General features: G+C 41.4%; 1 protein-coding gene across 7 annotated transcripts in view; it reads right to left on the bottom strand.

Moving 5' to 3' along the window:
* asph (aspartate beta-hydroxylase) overlaps positions 1-15,329 on the bottom strand; it is a 40,995-nt gene that overhangs the window by 13,289 nt on the left and 12,377 nt on the right. For 4 of the 7 annotated variants that reach the window (XM_084369589.1, XM_084369591.1, XM_084369590.1 and 1 more), the window contains 3 exons: positions 14,442-14,510; positions 1,790-1,873; positions 449-526 (listed from right to left, as the gene is read on the bottom strand). In XM_084369589.1, the coding sequence (XP_084225715.1) occupies positions 449-526; positions 1,790-1,873; positions 14,442-14,510 (231 nt within the window). The remainder of the gene's footprint in view (positions 1-448; positions 527-1,789; positions 1,874-14,441; positions 14,511-15,329) is intronic. The other 3 variants (XM_084369588.1, XM_084369592.1, XM_084369593.1) reach the window with 3 other exon arrangements.

Raw genomic sequence — 15,329 nt, 5'->3', positions numbered from 1 at the left:
CAGGGGAAATGCAGTGTGGTCAGTTAGCTATCATTATCAAAAATGTGTCTATGGAGCAAAACAATGGCTGCTTCTGTCACGTCAATCTCGACAATGTTAATAGCGGATACATTTTTGAATAAGTAGTTTTAGTCATTCTGTGGAGTACTGGAACAAGAAGAGCTGTTTGATGAAGAGCTGCAGGTGACAGGCTGCACACCTCCTACTTCTCAGTAAAGCAACCAACTCCTTTTCCCTCAATGTCATCAGGTTCCTGTCAGCACTGTCTTTACATCAGAAATCAAATTTTTGCTTTTTTGTTTGTAAATGTAGCATCCACCGGCTGATTACGTATTGATTAAAAACAGTAAAATGACAGTGTGGGCAGTGAACAAGTAATGTGATCATGTATGCCCGGCCACGGTGTAACACCGGGAACCACCGACTACCGCAGCAGGCCTCCACGTACCTGGTGGTGGTGCAGAGGTGTCCTCTGCTACAGCAGCTTCAATCACATCTTCCACTTGCACAGGTTCAGGCTCAACTGCTGAGGAGAGGGTGATTTGTAAACAATTGTGAACAATGATTTGCAAAGAAAGCTGTACAACTCTGTATGTTGTCATACAACATGTCTTCACCAAGCAGCAGTGTGTACAAAAAACACGGTAAAGAATCTCACACACACACACACACACACACACACACACACACACACACACACACACACACACACACACACACACACACACACACACACACACACACACACACACACACACACACACACACACACACACACACACACACACACACACACACACACACACACACACACACACACACACACACACACACACACACACACACACACACACACACACACACACACACACACACACACACACACACACACACACACACACACACACACACACATTCTTACTTCTCCTTGTTGAAACACAGGCTTACTTCTGTCATGAATGTCTTGTTTTTTCACTGCAGCATATTTAATAGTTAGATGCGACAACTACATCAGAAGTCCACAGGCAGGCAGATTTAAGATTAACGATAAGGTCATTATAGGTAACGGTTAGCATTCTTGCACCTCGGCATGGTTAAGAACTGTTTAGACTGATGTAATGCACCAACTGGGTCTGGCTAAAGGCTGTACTGCAGGTGGACTGTAGAGCCTCATGAAACGTTTGAAAACGGATGACTGAGTGGACTCAGCAGTGCACCAGGCTGACAGGATGGTGTTCAGACAGGTCAGTACATCCACTGCGCTGCCAAGCTGTGTAGAATTGTGTGTGTGTACAAAATCGTGAATAGCTCTATTTATTTACTGTCATTTGTGTTTATTTGTCTGATTTTGTGCTTTTTCCTGGTGAACTGTAGGCTACACGGAGGCAGGCTGCTATGTATATCTGATAATAAGTTACATGCATAGATTCAAAATCTGTCTCTACAAAGGATTTTTTTATTTATTCAAGTGCTCTGTGGCATCATACAGAGTAGTGATATAAAGATGTTACTGTACTCTTAGCATTATATTTTATGGTTCTCTCATCAAAGCGCACCTTTATTGAAGTTTATAAATTTAATTTAAGAGTATGTTTGAGATCTGTTTACAGCACACACACTTCACACAGAAGGCCCACTGTGAATTTACTGCTAACATTGACTGACGAGCTCACTGATAATGTGAAAATCTGTCACCATACAACACCTCATTACCCATCAACATGTTCCTGTGTTGACACCGGAGGGAGTGTGTGTATGACCATGTGTGTTAAATGAACATGTGCGGTACCTTCTGGTGTCAGTTCAGGAGTCTCCACTGGGGCAGCGGCTTGTTCCTGATGGGCAGTGACGACCACAGCCTTCTCTTTCAGTCCTACATGAAACGATGCACATGTTGGCAGGAAACATTTGTATGTGTACAGTATAGACACAGGACGTGTACTTGTGTGTATATGTTGCGGAAGGTGTTGGTGCACAGTGGGGCGTGTGTGTTGTGTATGTGATGCACAGCACATGAACTTGGACAGGACCTGAAGTCCAAAACTGTGGCACATAAGAACATGGATCAAGACTGTGGATCAAACCATCACAGAAGGCACAGGGTTTCTTTTGCTGACTGACTGCTGGTTTTCATGAACACAACACTGTCACACTAACAGACAGAAATATTTGGGTCACATTAAAATCAAATATCATTAATGTAGTGTGCTGATGATGTTTATTATGTTGAAGTATGGCTGTGCTCTAATTGGGATGTTGGTCTGAGGTCACAGAGACTTCACACACGTGAACAAAGATGCACTTTTGGATGGAACCAGAAACTTTATTGACAAAACAAAATAACACATTAATGATAGTGGAACAGAACTGCCACAGAAAAATTGATGAGTTGATTGTTTTATATTGTCTATTATTTTCATTCTAGTCAAAAGTCAACAATATCAACATACCTGATAAACACATCAGACTCACTTTCTGACCCCTGCAGCTATAATCCAGCCTTTCTAATGACTAACAAACTTTCCAATCATACCAGTCTTTCCTCAGGTTTTACCTAAAAAGGACAAAAAAAAAAAAAAGGAGGCTGGCTACAACATTTAGACCAATGATCCCAACTTCAGTTTGTTCAAAACCCAAGAGTGTAGCATCAGAACATTAGCCTGACTGTGACTCGGCACAATGCATTTGCCAGAGCTTCACTAACACGGCGGTGGGCCAACAATGGCCTATCACAGATATATCAGTATTGATGCATGTTGTCAGACATGCTCCCAAAGTTTGTTTTTTTTGTTTGTTTTTTACAGATTACAATGCAGAAAAAGATGCTAAGGTCATTTGTAACTATTCACTTCCCAGTGGAGTTGACAGTTCACTGAGGTCATTTTAGACGAATAAAGTTTATTGTAACTGCAAAATATCCTGCCTCCATTTCATAACTTTGTCACAGCAGTTAACCACAGATAACTGCATTTGAGGGATTAGTGCAAAAACAAAAAACAATGTGTGTATAATGGCCAAAATATCAAACATGTTTACTCTAGCAGCGTGGACGTAGAAGTAGCTAGCTAGCTCCAGGAAATGCCCCAAAATATTTACAATACATAATACATTCAATTTACCAAACCCAGCAAGCCAGTCCAACTTGAAACTGGCTCTTTAAATGTTTCAGTAAAGTGACAGTTATTGCATCAATAGAGGAGAACTTTGCTTAAAAACAGATTTAAATCAGGAATTATAGTGAGAACATTCTGCATCAAGCGTTCACTGGTTTTTGATACTTGATGCAACAGACACATTTTGTCAAAAGCACCCTGACGTCGGACAGCCAGCCCTGACGTTATAAATGGCTAAAACTGCTTCCTATGGGATAAAAACTTTCCTCTAAAACTCATCATTTGACTTCACTTCCTGCTTCCTCTTTCACTTTTCTTTCTCTTTTCTTTGGCAGACTCTTTCCCACTCCCCTTGTCTTCTTCCTGTGTCTCCTTTCCCTCCCCCTCTACTTTTTTCTCGGACTTCTCCTCTTTCTCTCCTCCTTTCTTTGATTTTCTCTCCCCTTCCTTCTCGTCCTCCTCTTTTTTCTCATCCAGTTGTTTGTTCTTTTCCTTCCTCAGTTTTTCCAGAGCCTTCTCCATCTCTTCTTTCTCCATCTTCTCCTCTTCCTCTTTCAGCCTGGTGGCCACTCTTTCCTTCACTCTGGCTGTGATTTCTTTCCTTCCCAGCTCCAGCTCCTTCTCCGCCTCCTCTTTGGCCAGGAGCTCTCTGACCTCGGCCAGAGCCAGCTTGGCGAGCTTCTTGGCCTCGACGCGTTCATGGATGATGGCCAGCTGCTGCTTTAGAGCCTCCCGAAGCTTCAAGCCCACATCCCTGGTTGGAGGAGTTTCTAGGATGGATGAGCAGTGACACTATACCACTTGTAAAATAAATTGTTATATGACGAAGACCATGCTCCAAGTCACTTGGTTATTGGATGTCACCACATATCAGGCAGGCATGTGCATGTCTGTGGATGAATCAGGACTATCTCTATCCACGGCTCCATGCCATACTCCTCTTACTGTCTCTTCACTGTGTCAATGATGCTGGTCAGCTTAGTTTAAACTGCTGTAAACCAGCATTAAACATCCTAAATATTAAGTGAGATGAATGTACTACTCAGATCTAACAAGAGTTTTTCTCATCAAGCACAGAATTAGGCCAAACATCTTTAAATCACTGCAAATCAACTCTTAGAACAGGTTAATAATTCATTCATAAAACAAACCTGGAGGGTTTTTGTCAGTTTATCAAATCAACACACTTCAATTCACAAAGAGTTGTGAGTAGTTGAAACATGGAGCCCACACCGAAACACAGCACAGCTTCATGCAAGGTGCTGCATGACGATACCTTTTTGTGCTCCTCTCTCGGCTGCATCTGCAGGTGTTTCATCTGATGATGTCACACACAAACAAGACAACAGTTACAACACTCAGCTCTGGTATGTGTACCACTGTCCTCATTACACACCATAAAGTGATCAGTCCATGGGGACAACTGTTCCATCAGTTTTAATGTCCAATATCAGCTGCACTTTATGCACAAGCCTCCATTACACAGTGCCATACTTCACCAGTTCACAAAAGTTCACCAGAAATTAAGCTAATCTCAGCCTCAAGCAGAAGCACACTGCCTTCTAGGAGAAGAAGTGTGGTGGCCATGTGATGATGTCTGAAGTGGTACTGATGACCAAAATATTAACCATTTTAATCATAAAAAAAATGTTTCTATGGTTTGATACCGATTCCCTGCTAGAGGTCATAGTTCACCACATGACGTTGTAAAAAACTAAAGCAAACTAAGCAGCCAAAGCCAGCAGGCCACCTGAGCCTCCACACTGCTCGCACTCCTGACAGATGATACGTTTTTTTCTTCCTCTCTCTCTCTCTCTCCCCCTGAACCTAGGAACTGGGAGCTCTGGTTGAACTGGGATCACACAGTAATAATACACATATAGTAATGGCAGAAGAAACCATGAGAAACACAGGAGATTACCATATGGGCCAAGAATAACTCCCAGCAACTCAGTGTTGTTAAAGTTAGCAACTCCTTTCGGGAAAAACAGTGCAGAGGTTATGTGCTTAATGTTGTGTGTGTGTGTGTGTGTGATACTGATCCCTGAGGGGGACCTGGGAAAGGGAATTACCTTCAAATAAAACAAAGTGAGAAAAGTAAAATCACCACAGGGGATGACTGGTTTATTGTCAGAGTATCAGATTAGTAATCATATCAGGGTGGGATGGATGGATGGATGTAATGTTTTAACAGCACATAAAGTAAAACCAGATCAATATGTGTGAGGCCGAACGGAGTGCATCCGATTCCTGTAATGATTCTATGTGTCAGTCTGATGACAGAGAATCAAAGAAAGCTCTACAGTCAGATAGCCACAGTAAATTCAGCGTTCTGCCAATAACAGGTAAAACTAATTCTGATATTTGAAGTTTCGTGACAAATCCACTATAAAACAGAAGGACTGGCGTATGTGTTCTTCCTGTTTGTTGGGTGCAGGATTGACGTAGGCAGAGGGATATTCAGGCTGAATGTACATGGCATCGTCAGCATTGTATATTCATTCTTGTAAAAAGACAAAGCTGGAGTCTCTCCACCCTAGAGCAGGAGGAACACACACACACACACACATACTACTGCAGTGTTCTCTCTCACCTGTGACCCACAACACAAACTGGAATGGCAACAAGTTGGACAACAGTGGATTCTACCTGTGCATACTCACAAACCTGAACCTCTGACTGAACACACGTTTTAGGTTTCACAGCTGACAATTACTGGAGGTGTTTAACACATTTGGAGAATGTTTAGAGGAAAATGAGGAAATGGAATGGATTCAGTAGTATATGTGATTGGTTGGCAGAGGGAGGATAATAGACAACCAACAAAGACAACAATATGCAGCTTGACTGAACCTGAAGGATGACAAGCACCAGTTTGGCTCAAAACATACTCATGAATTAAAAAAGGCAATGCTACAAACCGTCAGTACCGTTTATAAGAGCTCCACCTGGTATTAACATGCAATTTGTATCCAGATACATTCCCTGAATATCACAGGATTTGCTTTTGCACCTGGTATAGAGATGCACCCATTATCGCAAGAGTGCACGCAAAGGGATTGGATACAAATTATATAGGAGGACTAATCAAACATGGAAGCGATGCCGTATAATCTCAAGAGTAAAAAACAAAACAAAAGGTGTGCAAGGTGAGGGCCACATTGGACTTGACAGCTGAATGCCTCTATAGGCTTGCTAACAGGCTGATATCACTTTTTTATTCTTTTATTTGGGAGGGACAATGCATGCTAATGAACATTTATTCACTAGGAATATAATGTAAGCAAGCCGGAATGTAGCCAAAGGCTGGTTTCCATCCGTTGTCCCCAAGTAAATTTAAAATGATATCACTTATACCCCTTTCCCACTGGTCAAAAACCAGTAAGATCAGACTTTTGTGTGCAATGGGACTGTGTAACTGCATTTACAGCCGGGTCAATGACTCTGCAGTAGACAAGTTTTTAGTCACCTCAACTCGGCTTTGAGGCAAAGTGATGACATGTTATCAACATCCACTGGTGGCGTGTATAAGGTAGGTATTTAAGATGCGGTTTATTCAAGGATGTTTCATTACTGGACACTGTGTTGGAGGTGACCCCCAGTTCATTCCTGTGAAAGCTGCTCAGTGGTGTTTTGAAGCAAAAAAAAAAAGTGACTTCCTGGCTGTGAAAATACCTGGATCACCTACTGAACCGGCTAACTTCCGGTCTTAGTACCCGGCCAACTTGAATGGAGATAAAAAAATTGAACTGGTGGCTCTTTTAGAGACTTTCCAAATGCAGCTGCAGCTCCATTTATACTAAACTGGGTGCATAAATGGACATGTTTACATTTCGGCACACAAGATCCACACACAGTGCACATGTGGTCAGATATTTGGGCAACACACAAACGTCTATTCCAAGTGGAGTCTCATGGACATGGGCACACCATGAAACCAAGTCAAACTTCTCTTATTAAGATCACATGTCGATACCAATTAGGAATGTGGTCCAAGACAAAACCCAAGAGCCTTAAACTTGACAAAAGGTTTAAAAAAGTATAAATTCATGCTTATAGTCCAGAGAGTCCAGAGTATATATGCTGAAGACCAGTTTTTAAATGGCATGCGGCAATAGGAAAAGACAAAATGTCAGAAAGGGACAACCGAGCAGCTGTCCAAGCGCAAATCATCTTTGCATTTTGTGTTAATTAGTATTGCCAGTTGTTGCCAACAGGTTTGTTCCAAAGATAATGTTTAAATAAAAAAAGGTTGAGGAGAGCTTCTGAAAGTGTTCCTGAGAACCACAGAGGTGTATCCCAGCACAGGGACTGACATCGTAGAAGACGCTTTCAGAAAGAATTTCACGCTCCGACTCTGCTGAGACACAAATTAAGTTTGTCAAGTCTGACAGTATTTGGGAATTCCAGTGGGTGAAACCTGGGATGGGTGAGGCCCACAACAGGTTAGACTGGTGATATTCATATCCAGAGCAGCTGCCTGGTTTAAGTGCCCAAAGTAAGCAGAGAGGATCCTGGAGGAACAGTTTTCCCACACTGTAGATGGGGCTGTTGGATGATGAGATGCTGAAAACCTCTGCATTGGAGGATATTGCTGCCGTTAGACTGAGGCTATTGGTTATGGAGGCCGACTATGACGATCTTTTGCCCCTGATTTCCATCATCTTGTGCTCCTCTTCTTCTGACCCGTCCATCTTCCTTGTCATCTTCGTCCTCCTCCTGTGCCTCCGAGACTCCTCCTGAGGCACTGTGCTCCTCCTCCTCTAGGGACTCCAGGGGGTTTATCAGACCGTACAGGAAAGTGAAGAAACCGTTTAACCAATCAGAGCCGGCCTCCTCCACTTCTTCTAACCAATCCAGAACCTCGGATTCACCCTGACCATCGCCTTCACTGGTCAGGCCTACGCAAACAAGAGGAGGGGAGGGATGGATGGAGGCATGGATGGATGGATGGATGGATGGATGCATGGATGAATGGATGGAGCGAGCACAACACGTGGCAGTAAGATATGAACATTGTGGGAAAAAGAAGTGGAAAAAAACTCAAAAAAGGCAGGAGAAAATAAACAGAAAAGGAAATGAGAAAAACGTGATGGAAGAATGAAAGAGGGTTAAAAGCAGAGGAGGAAAGAGAAGAAGGGAAAGAAACAAGGAGACGGTAAGAGAAGTTTTAAGTGTAGGTTAGGCAGCGAGGGAACTACTCAGGATTTATAATAAGCAGCTGGAGTCGGGCTGTCTACACATGATTTAGCTTTAGACATTATTATTTATTTATGATACTTCATCATAAAATCATATGAAATATCATGCCGAGCTCTCTGCACCAACTGAGTCCAAACATTGGAGAGTTGGGCTCCCTGCTCATCATGTGGAGACAGCCTTCCAATCACAGACAGAAGAAGAGGACAACTGAAGCAGAGTTTCCTTTAAACTGTGTTTGATTACAAAAGTTAAAAATGGCATAATATGCATTAAGTTGAAATGTGTATTTGTTGCTTAGGTTCACCTCAACAGCCAACACTTACAGTCGTGGTCAAAAGTTTCTTCCAACTCAAAGATTTCTACAGCTCATTCATGAAGTTTGGTTCAATAATGAATATATTATAGGTCTTCTGATAATGTGACCAAATCTGCTGGATCATTAATATACATACAGTAATTCTAATATTTGGTTAAATGTCTCTCGGCCATTTTCACCTCACTTGGGCTCTTTTGATCTCCATCCACAAGCTTCTGGTCATCCTCTGGATGAATATTTAACCGCTCCTCTTGACAGAATCTGTGAAGTTCAACTAAATGTGTTGTCTTCCTGGCACAGACTTGTTTCTTCAGCACAGTCCACATGTTCTGATGGGGTTCAAGTCAGGACTTTGGGAAGGTCATTCTAAAACCTCAATTCTGGTCTGATTGATCCGTTCATTTACCACCTCTGATGTATGTTTGGATCATTGTCCTGTTGGAACACAAAACTCGCCAATCTGCTGCTGATGATTTTAGGTTTTCCTGAAGAATTTGGAGATAATCCTCCTTCTTCATCATTATTCCATTTCCTTTCTGTAGAGCAGCGGATCCACTGGCAGCAGAACTCTACCAGCCCCATGTAGGTTTGGTGTTCTTGGGGTTAAAGGCCTCACCTTCTCTCCTCAAACTGATGCTCATTGTGGTCAAACAACAAGAACCAACAAGAAGCAAGAGCTTCTTTCTAACACAGCAGCCTCTCAGCGCATGTTGATGTAAAACACACCTGGCTGTGGACACGGAAACCTGTCTTCCAGCAGCTTCTAATTCATTGCAGACTTGCTTTTTGGTGGTTTTTGTTGACTCTGGACCATCCTGACCAGTTTTCTCTCAGCAGCAGGTGATAGTTTGTGTTTTCTGATCGTGGCAGGGACACAACTGTGCCGTGCAGTTTATACTTACAAACAGTTGTTTGTACAGTTGACCTTGGGACCTGTAACTGCTTTGAAATGGCTCCAAGTGACTTTCCTGACTTTTTCAATCAAAATCAATGAGCTCTTTCAGATTAATGCTGAGCTTCTTAGAATTTCCCATTGTTGTTTGTGGCTGAGTCTAATGGCTGTATCAAACAGCCCTATTAAAATGGGCCCAGAAAAGTCACCAGCTGGTATCAATCAGAATCACTCAGAAGACGTTAAGATGCTACAAACCACATTTGATTCACACAACTTTCTATAATCACCAGAAGTGATTGTTCAAGTTACTGTATGTATATTTTTGATCCAGCAGATTTGGTCACATTTTCAGAAGACCTATAATAAATTCATTATTGAACCAAACTCTATGAATGGTGTTTGTCGTCCTTCAATCACAGAAAAATGAGAGCTGTAGAAATCATTGCACTCAAGACTGCCATGATATACATGTTCTTTACAAGTAGATGTAAACTTTTCACCACGTCAGTAACGTTGTGCAATTGTCATCTGTGTTTCAGGTGCCATTTATTGCTGAATACATGTATTACAATAACTAAAGGCATCAAGAGATCAATGAACAGAAAGAAAAAAAAGACATAAAAAGTAACTTCAGTATCAATCCTACAGTAGGCCAAGCATGCAGAGACAATATCAAATACACTTACACTGCACAGCTGGGCAGTACACATCGATATTATATCATCATCCTGATGTGAGACTATAGTCTTTGGATATGGTTACATGGTGATAGGTCATAAGTGTTGTCTTTTCCTGGTTTTAAAAAGCTCATTACAGTAAAGTGATGTCATTTTCTGAACTCACCAGAATGTTCGACTTGAGCTCACACTGGTCTTTACCCACTTGGTCATTACATCCAAAATACTGATGATTACTGATCAAACATCTCAATGTGTTCATACTTAATTCAAAAGTGATTGATTGATTGATTGATTATTTGATCAAAAATATTAGATTTGAATTCGTTGCCCAGTCTGAACATTTATGAAATGCTTTAGAGGAGATTTCAGAATATCCAGATAAATATTGTGCATCATGATATCATTTAAAGGTCATATCTCCCAGTCCTACTACACATCTCTGACAATACACAATGCTGATAGATAAGTATATTATGGTGGAAGGAGGTGAAGCAAGCATTTGTCAGCAGACAGAGAGCCAGTGGGACATGTTCATTCTTATTCTTCTGATTCTTCTGATATGTTAGTTTCAAAAAAGTGTCATGGCCAGTAGGGCTGAACGATTTATCGTTTCCTGATCGAAATTGCGATTTCAGACAACGCGATCATGTGATCGCCAAAGCTGCAGTTTTTGCAGCGCTCCTGACTGACCCAGGATCTGTTGTGTCAACTATTTTACACATACATGCCATCTCCCTACCATCCTGCCAAGCTCACCAATCAGAAGCGGCATGCTACTCGTGGACAGGTCACGCTAACCAATCAGTATTAACCTGCTCCTTAATGTGTTCTGAAATGGCTTCAGCTGGACCAGGAGCGGAGTTAGGTGATTTAATCCCCAAGAAAAACAGCACGTCGGTCATTTGGGAGTATTTCGGGTTTGAGGCTGCAGACGTGCACCAGAAACGGGTACTGTGAAAAACCTGTCGCTCTAAAGTTGCAACATCCAGCGGAAACACAACCAATTTATACCGGCACTTGAAAAATCACCACAGGTATTTGCATGACGAAAAAGTCCGGTGAAAATGATACTCAGGCCCACTGTAGCAAACAGACTACAATTACAGCATCTTCTGCCATATATAAATATCTAATATATAATATCCGTTAATAAATACATTTGGAAGCAATTTTTAACTGTAGTTTTCATTCCTGCATAAGAGTAATAGCATTTAATGTTACTGTACATTGTGAATATTGCACTGAAGCTTGATTTGAAGAAAATCGTGAATCAAATCGAAATATCTGCCAGAAAAATCGCAATGAGATCTTTTTCTAAAATCGTTCAGCCCTATTGGCCAGATAGAGGTGTGGAAATCTCTCGATTATAAGATACATCGGAATGCGGAAGTGGAAGATTCTGCATCGATGCAGAGACGGAGCATAATCGAGAGTCTGCAGCTTATGCCGATTGTTGGCTGTACGACCTCAGCTGGACAATAAAGTTAAGTTGCGACGTTGCTCCCATGCTTTGAATTGTGGGTGGAAATTAGGCTAACGTTACTTACGTAGGAGGGATGTCGGAGTGAGGCAGAGATCATCTGAGAGTGGTAAAAAAATAAAAATAAAAATCACCTTGTATTTTTTTAAACAGACATCTCTGGGCACATGTCGGATTTTATGAACTTGCTGGAAAGCACGAACTGGGCGAGACCAACGCTGAGCGTGACTTCTGCCTCACAACAATTAACTAACTAATCACGTCAGCCATTTTCACCTGAAGCCAACGTCTGCAGCCATAAATAATAACTGTTACAGTAGCCCAGCTAATCAGCCAAAATCTGAGGAGGCTCTGTCAACTCTGCTGTCCAACTCAGAGGTGTGAGCAGGAGAGTCAATAAATGCCTCATCTTAACGATGCCATGTGAAAACAATATTACTGTAGATTACAACAAATGTGAAAGGCACTGCAGATGGACACATGTTCTGTTTTTGTAATGTTTGTGTATTATAAAAGATGCAGCTTTTATTGTGTAGGCTGCTGTAGTCTGATTGTTGGAAGGACTTTCTGAATTAAAGGGTATTTAAATGATGAAAAAGTAGCCATGTGCAACGATATAGATACAGCTGAATCGTAATCGTGAGGTCAGTGAAGATTCAAACCTCTATCGCCAACCATTAAGGAGTGTGTTGATAACGTTCTAATAGTAAAACATTTTTATCAATTTTTATGAAAAAAAATGTGGTTTTAATACAGATAGGAGATTTATTTTTACATGTCTGTTGTTCTATACGAGCCAATCGAAAATACTGAGCAGAAGAAAGACAGGCTCAAACAAACACGGAACAAGAGTGTAAAAAAGAAGAGGACATAAATGTGGAGATAAAGATGGGATGAATGGAGGGCAACAGAAGTACAGTGTGAGCATGGGAGCATGCACTATACATGTCAGGAAAGCCAAAGTTCAGTTAACACTTTGTTAAAGCCAGTTTGAGAAGGGATTGATACAGAGACAGGGATGATGGAGTGTAAGTAGGAGAGGAAGGCTGAAGGATGAATTGTGGTGACAGACCAGAGCTTGATCTAAATAATGGCTACAACAGAGCAAACAGCTGACTCCTTCAGGGCGAGACTATCTGAGCAAAGATTTCTGTATCCCAGTTAAGTATTTTAACCAGTGCAAAGAAAGTGTAGGATGTTTTCTGCTGAATCACACATAGTATGAATGTGCCATTGAAAGATTCAGACAGTCTGCGTTTGATCCTCATTAAATTATGTGAATGAAGATGAACTGAAACTTGTGATTCCCGTGATACAGACGCGCAGAATCTGACCAGGATGCATTTGGACATTTCGGGCCACCAGGAGCTCCAGCTGATGTGTGAGCCAACCACGAGTTGGGTGGTGCTTTGTTTTTGCTCTTACATTTTCTACATGGCAGCCAGATCAAACAGTCTCATATTATAAATAAACAGCACACTAAATTATGTTTCTGAAAATGTTCTGGGCGAGAAAAAGGCTGAGCATTTACAGAAACTTCACTGATATTTGATCAGCACTTCTAGTTTGACAGTTTGGTAGGATTTTGGTACAATAAAGCAGAGGAAGAGCCATGATTATCCAAATTAAGCAATGGCAACTCGCCATGCTGTATATCACACATAAATAGAAAATGAACAGGACCCATCGGCTTGACATCCATCAACGGATCCAGTGTGTCTGCACCATCATGTCTGTCTGACTCCAGAACCATTTCACTGGGCACAACATTTCAGCTTCATGAAGATTCTGTTCGTCACCTCAAGCTAAGTTCAACATTTTGACTCTTCCATTTAAATTCAGCAATTTGCATCCAACCTGTGTACACAGTAAGTTTGTTCCATAAAGAAAAAGCTGGTGTATAAATCCATGCAGCAGACATCACATGGGGAATAACAGCACTGAAGACAACTGGGAACTACAACCTGTCTTATCAAGCTCCCAGCTTAATGCTTTGAGAGTCACATGAAGAAATGTTTCATAAACTATACTACTACAACACAGATATGGGTGTCAATACAAAAGTACAATAATAATAAAATTTAAAAAAATATCCATGTTATTTCCTCATGGAGTTGTGTGTGTAAGAGGGCTGCTGCATTTACAGAATCAGGAAACAGGAAACTGGGCTCTTCAGTTGCTTAATTTGCCTTTAGTTACAAGATAAATGAGACCAACCTGATCCTGATGAACCACATTAACCCCTTCCTTTAATAACAGTTGGTGTCCCAAACCTCAGGGGTCTGTTACAGCCCTACTACAGAGTGCCTACCTTCTTAAGTTGGGAGCGAAGCTTTGGGATCTTAGAACCAATTTAAAAATAACACTCTTTTTTTAAATGTAAGGACAAGTAAGACGCACACGGTTTAGTTTGCATAAAAAACCCATAGAGGTACTGAGGTAGTAAATATGGACGATTTCTGCTGCTTTCATTGATGAGATTGTCTCTATGGTAACAGTCAGCTGTACAATTGTCAGTCGTGCAAAAGAAACCCAAATTGCCATTTAATGTAATTAACAAACACAAAACATGCTTCATCAGTGGCTTACAGAAAGTTCAAATTCTGTTCTGACTGTTGAAGCCATGAAGCCTGCTGATAATAATGTAGAGGTGATTTTCAGATGTTTGTCAGTGTAAACAAATGGATGTTTACTTTCTGCAAGACTGATGGGTAAGCACTAACATCGGTAATGAATTACAGAAAAATCAACTTGCCTAGCAGAACTTTAGCATCCTCGACATCAAAATCACCATCGCCATCTGTATCGTATGCCACCAGTTTACCTACAGCAGCAACAAACACACAGAGACTTACTGTTTCTGGACAGACACATTGATCCCTGTACATTTACATGCATCATTAGACACAGAGAGACAAAGAATCACAACAAGTTTGCAGGAGATTGGCCGCATCACTCCCTCTGCCTTTCCTCGTAATGTATGTTTAACTGTTAGCATGAGAAGATGGATCCTCCATTAAAAGCACATTCATGCTCTTTCTGTGCTCTACTTTCTTAAATGGTTACTATCAGCTAAAAGCTGAAGGAGGTCCTTTAAATGTGAGGGGATACAGGACACAGTGAGACCAGGTGGGTAAGACAGGAAGTGACAACATTCACAGACTTGTTAACTAGAATGTCATCACAGAATCACTGAACAAAAACCAGTAGGACACTGTGGGAGGAGTCTGCTTACTGTCTTGTTTAAATGGCACAAGGTTGCTCAGTGTACGTGATATGTGTTTTTAGGTGTGCAAGTATGTATGAGATTATAAAAGGGATTATTGTTATTATTATAAGGTGCTAAAATGCTCATCTGGACAGAGATCATTCTTATTTTAGTTTGTGTGAACTAGGCCTCAGTTTGTGAATACACTGAGCCTTCTTCAACACAGTGAAGGAACAGAAAGCACTGAGGGCTGTGTGCAGCATGTTTGCACACGTGTCATGAACTGATGTTGTAGTCAGAGTACTGCCTGGTTTAGATTCAGGGCTCTGAGGAGAGTGTGAAGGGGAGTGAGGGAACGACAGCACAAAGGACAATCCGTAGGACAACAATCACTCGTGATCACACAGGGTGGAAGATAAATATGCCTTGTAATTT

The sequence above is a fragment of the Pagrus pagrus genome (assembly GCF_965226575.1).
Source record: "Pagrus pagrus genome assembly, chromosome: 12".
Lineage (NCBI taxonomy): Eukaryota > Metazoa > Chordata > Actinopteri > Spariformes > Sparidae > Pagrus > Pagrus pagrus.
This window is presented reverse-complemented; position numbering and strand designations above follow the sequence as displayed.